This window comes from Malurus melanocephalus, unplaced genomic scaffold, assembly GCF_030028575.1.
Source record: "Malurus melanocephalus ecotype Western Australia unplaced genomic scaffold, MMel_1.1 scaffold_115, whole genome shotgun sequence".
Classification (NCBI taxonomy): domain Eukaryota; kingdom Metazoa; phylum Chordata; class Aves; order Passeriformes; family Maluridae; genus Malurus; species Malurus melanocephalus.
This window is the reverse complement of record NW_026623347.1, coordinates 297,771-302,530: the sequence shown is the minus strand read 5'-3', so window position 1 is coordinate 302,530 and position 4,760 is coordinate 297,771. Positions and strand designations below refer to the sequence as shown.

General features: G+C 55.8%; 1 protein-coding gene across 1 annotated transcript; it reads left to right on the top strand.

Annotated features, from left to right (window-relative positions):
* Positions 1–584: 584 nt before the first annotated feature.
* Positions 585–3,595, top strand: NATD1 (N-acetyltransferase domain containing 1). Its single transcript, XM_057369785.1, has 2 exons — positions 585–836; positions 1,423–3,595. Exons 1-2 carry the CDS (start codon positions 618–620, stop codon positions 1,537–1,539), a joined length of 336 nt encoding a protein of 111 aa, XP_057225768.1. The 5' UTR covers positions 585–617; the 3' UTR covers positions 1,540–3,595.
* Positions 3,596–4,760: the final 1,165 nt, after the last annotated feature.

Below are 4,760 nucleotides of genomic sequence, written 5' to 3'. Positions count from 1 at the left end.
CTGAAGGCACAAGCTCAGGTTCTGTGGATGAAACCAGAGGGGTGTTCTGACTCTCCTCTGACTCTCCTCTAATTTACACGTGCTGAAACKTCTTTTTTCCTGTAACTGAGCTGCTGTGAGAAAGATCAGGGTGTTGAAACAGGAAGCCTCTGTGTGTGCACATGTAAATTTGTGTGCACAACCCCSCCTTGCACACCTGTGTGCGTTTTCCTGTGTGTTTGTGGTGTTCACCTCCTCAGCATCTTCCCCAAAACRTGTCTAGACAATGCTGCAACACCAGACCAAGGTGTCTTGTCCTGTTTTATGTGCTCCAACAAAAAAACTCTTTGCTGGAGGAGAAATTAATTGGCTGTGCCCGGGTCAGCTTTGTTGTTTTCCCCCTTTTCTTTTTGCTCTCCCTCACCATCAACATATCTCCTTCCTCCCCACAGCTGTTTTCCTCTCCTAAACATGTTGTGCTGGCATCAGTGACTCAGGGCTGKGTTGAAAACTTGCTCCTGCTCCAGGGGCTTGGAAAGGCTGAGCAGACTGGGCCCTGCTTACACCTCAGGCTGATCAGTGAGGACATGCAGGTGTCACTGAAAGCAAAGTCTCACCCCAGCACCACAGCCATTCCCATGGGTATGAGGGATGCTGTAGCAGTCCCAGAACTGCCCRTGCCCTGCTGTGAGCTGTCTGGGGACATCCCAACCCTCACCCCTCTGTCCCACCCCTCAGGTTGCCACGACAAGGCYGTGCTGCTCTACGAGTACGTGGGGAAGCGGATCGTGGACTTGCAGCACACGGAGGTGCCGGATGCCTATCGAGGGAGAGGAATAGCCAAGCACCTGGCAAAGGTACGACCCCAGCCACTCAGAAGGGCGAGACCTGTTTTAGATCCTGGCTGAAGTCAGTCCCTACCATGTTGGAATTGCATGAGTGCCCTGTGGGAGCCCTACACTGGCCACAGAAACCACCCCATTTCCCATCAGAGCAGGGATCCCACAGGGCACCTTCACTGCCCTGCTGAGCCCTTTGCGTGCCTTGGGCTGTGCAGGGAGAGCTCAGGAGCCACCAGCACAGCAGCAGGGGGACTGTGGGGTGGTGCTTTGGGGTACAGCTGCTCCCTGGCTCTGTAAGTGGGGACAAAGGGGTGATGAAGGTGGCCCTCACAGGGTGGGCTGRGTCACCTGCAGTGTAGCATCCACGAGGCTGGGTGTGTTGAGGGTTAAATTGGGGACCCTGTGGTGGCTATGGCAGGATAGCTGTGCTCTCCCCTCAAGCCTCTCTCTCCACCTGCCTCACACAGGGGGTACCTGAGGGCAGCCTGCTGCTTCTCCCATTTGGGTGAGGGGTACAGGAACCCACGAGGTGTCAGAGGGGAGCATCGGCCGGGGGTGCTGGTTGTAACCCATTAACCCATCTGATCTTGGCTGGTTGTAGGCAGCCCTGGACTTTGTGGTGGAGGAGGACCTGAAGGCCCACCTGACGTGCTGGTACATTCAGAAATACGTCAAGGAGAACCCGCTGCCGCAGTACCTGGAACACTTGCAGCCTTAAGGCAGGACTGCTCCCACACCAGCACACCTGTCCCTGACTGTTCAACGCAGCCTTCGCTTCTCTGCAGTCTCAGGAAACCCCTTCCCACACTCGCAATTCCCGGTTTTTTTAAGCGTGTCCATGTGGTGCGTGAGTGTGGGCACAACCTCCTCCTCTCTGCCCACGTGTGAGCATGGCCACAGCCCCTGGGCCAGGCTGGCTCTGGGCACACGTGGTGCACCCCAGGGCTTTTCCCAAGCCAGGGGATGGAAGAGGGTGATTTTTCCACCAAACTCCATCGCAAGGCCAGGGGATGACTTGTTCTGCACCTCATCCTCTCCCCTCCACGTGGCGATAGCTGTGAACCTGCTGGGGGATGTTGGTTAGGGGTGGTCCTGGGGTACCAGCCCCGCTTTTCTCCTGGCAGTCGGAGAGATGCTCTGGATTAAGCTTTGTGGGACAGAGGGAGGTGCTGGAGGAGCCCCAGCCCTGTGTCARGTTCATCCCTGCAGCATTTATTGGGCACCAAACCGTGTCCAAGCCCACAGGCAATACATACAAGAACATGTGGACCATGGTGGYACCTCGGGRGCTTTGCTGCACTGGCTGTGGAGAYGTTGGGATGGTGACACCTTCAAGCCTGGACACAAGAGCCGTGTGAGGAGCGGACTTGGACTGCAGAGTTTGTGCAGAGGAAGAAAAGTGGCTGAGTTGAAGATGCTGCTCCTGGGAGATGCCAGCTCCTGCCCAGCTCCTGTACACAACACTGAAGTGGCATCCTACAGGGTCATGGACTCATTCCTGTCTGCCTGCCCTTGGTGTGGACACAGCCTGCTCAGGAGAAGAGACCAGCCCCACAGGCAGCCCTGGCCTAAGCGAGGGGATATGCCAGGGCACCAGGGTGGTTTCCTGCAGCTGAAGAGGAAGGCTCCCCCCATTGCCCTCTTCTCCATCTCTGCATCTGTCAGGGCCCCAGATCAGCCCCATCACTACAYCCCGAGAGCAGYGGGGTAAGGCTTCCAGGACCTGCTYCTGGCCATGGGTTCCAGGGTTCAGTGCTAGAGGCACCTGTGTCTGTGTGGATTCCAATGGCTTCTCCTTACAGCTTTTGGAAAGAATCCCTGGCTCATGGCATTACCTGTCTGCTCAGTGGCCTCCTCACAGCTCCAAGCTCAGGGCACTGGCAGCACTGTGGGGACATTGGCCAGCAGCAGGAACACCCTCATTCTGTGCTGTGTGGATGATGATCCTGTAGCATAACCCATAATTGCCACACTCAGATGTAGAGGTAACACCATGATGGCAGGGCACTGCCAGGTTCCAGCTTGCTGCCTGTCCTGCCTTGCCTGGGTTTTCCAGGGCCTGAGCTGCACCTCAGAACATCTCACACTGAGCTCTCAGGATTTTGCCATATCCCAGGGAAGGGCTGTGGTGAGGGAGATGACATTTTCAACACAGCTGAACCAGCCCTGAGCAGCTGCAGGGGGCTGCAGCCAGGCAGGAGATGGAGATCTTTTCACCTGGAGGCCAAATCCAGACCTTGCTTTGCTCAATAGGGACTSAAGTTTACAATCTGTGCCACGAAGTGACTGAAGCCCCATCTGAGAGGCAGCTCAGCCCTCTCCCAGAGCCCAGCAGKAAGTCCATAGCAGTAAAGGCAAGAACTCCTACAATCTTCTCTCCTGGTTGGGATGGCCAGAGATAGARATTCTGTACCTGATCTCAGCCAGCTGGCCCTGGCCACCGGCTTGAGCCCTTGCTGCCTGTCTGTGCTTTTGGGCTGTCCATCACCAGCATAACGCAGCCCTCTCAGGCTTCTAAATCTTCCAAACTCCATTCCTGCCCTGCACACTGCAGGCTGTGAGACCCCTGCCCGTGCCCACCACCTGTGCCAGGGGGCAGGGCCACCTCTGCCTTGTGCTGCTCAGGRAAAGCCTTGAGCTCAGCCCTCCTCTGCTTCATTTCTGTCCTCTTGCTGCTTATTTAACCTGGGCTGTGACCTTTAGGGTGGCTTCRAAGGACTGGGAGAGGGTTGCAGGTAACAAACTAAAGGGGCTGAARAAGAAATGTGGGCTGCTAAAYGKTCYTTCTTYAACATGCAAAACATACTTGAGCACRTAGTTWCMGGAGCTAGRCTGGCTCTGGYATTGCTGTGGTRACCGAATCATCCCTGCTCTTGATTCCAAGGTGAAGCTGAACCGTTTTCTCCCCTGGAAGCCAAGATAAGACACTTGTGTCTTTGCCACAGCAGGGCTGGATGCTCGCGAGTGATGTCTGAGCCCAGTGCTGCGAGCCTCTGTCGTGSTTTTGTGCTCATTTCCCCTGTGTGCAGTCTCCAGCAGCCCCCTGTTGTGTCAGCTGGCTGGAGGAGGTGCTGTGCTCAGTGTCTGGGCCTGGCTCTGGAGCCCCTCGTGCTGCTCTGGCAGGAACTTTGTGCTTCCCGGCGCTGGATCACCCGTGGCAAWCACTGCCTTAAACCAGGCACAGCACACGGTTTTGCTGCTGCTTCCCTTCGAGGTGCTACAACCCCCCGGCGTCTGACCTGACAGAAACGTGTGCCAGTGTCTGTGCCAACCRTTTCTCTGCTGTACCCGTGCTCTGTCCCAGCCTTTCCTCCTCCTCGATGCCAGTGAATAGCAATACCTGCAGGTCACCAGCGATGCCACAGTCCACGGTGCTCCTGTGACCCTGCACTGCCGGGTGGGACCTGGCTCGGAGTCTCTCAGTGCTGGGCAGCCCTTCCCTGCCTCCCCACCAGCTGCCTTTTGCCAGCTGGTCTCTACAGAAAGGAGCTTTGAGTCCTGTGCTGCCCCTTGGTGCTGATCAAGGCTGGAGGAGTTTGGGATCTTGGACTGTCCCTGGACAGCAGGAGTGTGGAATTGGTTTGATTGAATTCTGGGGTCCCCAAACCCATTTGAACTACAGACCTTTGGWGGGTGGGGGAATGCAGGTGGCTGTCAAACCTGCTTCCACAGCCCCCAACTTGAAACATCCCCTCCCTCACCCACTCTCCAGCATTGTCTTCCTCTGTCCAAGGTTTCYGTTCTGTTGGATTCGGTGGTTACGATGTGCCTTTCCTTCTCAGGACCTGTTACAAAYGACCTTTCTGCTCTTGTTTATGTTTAACATTTATCTTTATCCCTCCCTCTGTCATACTATAAAACATGAACATAATGCATGGAATACAATACAATTAAAGTGTGGCTTAACTGAGCTGCAGTGGCTGTGCTGCGCTGAGGGGA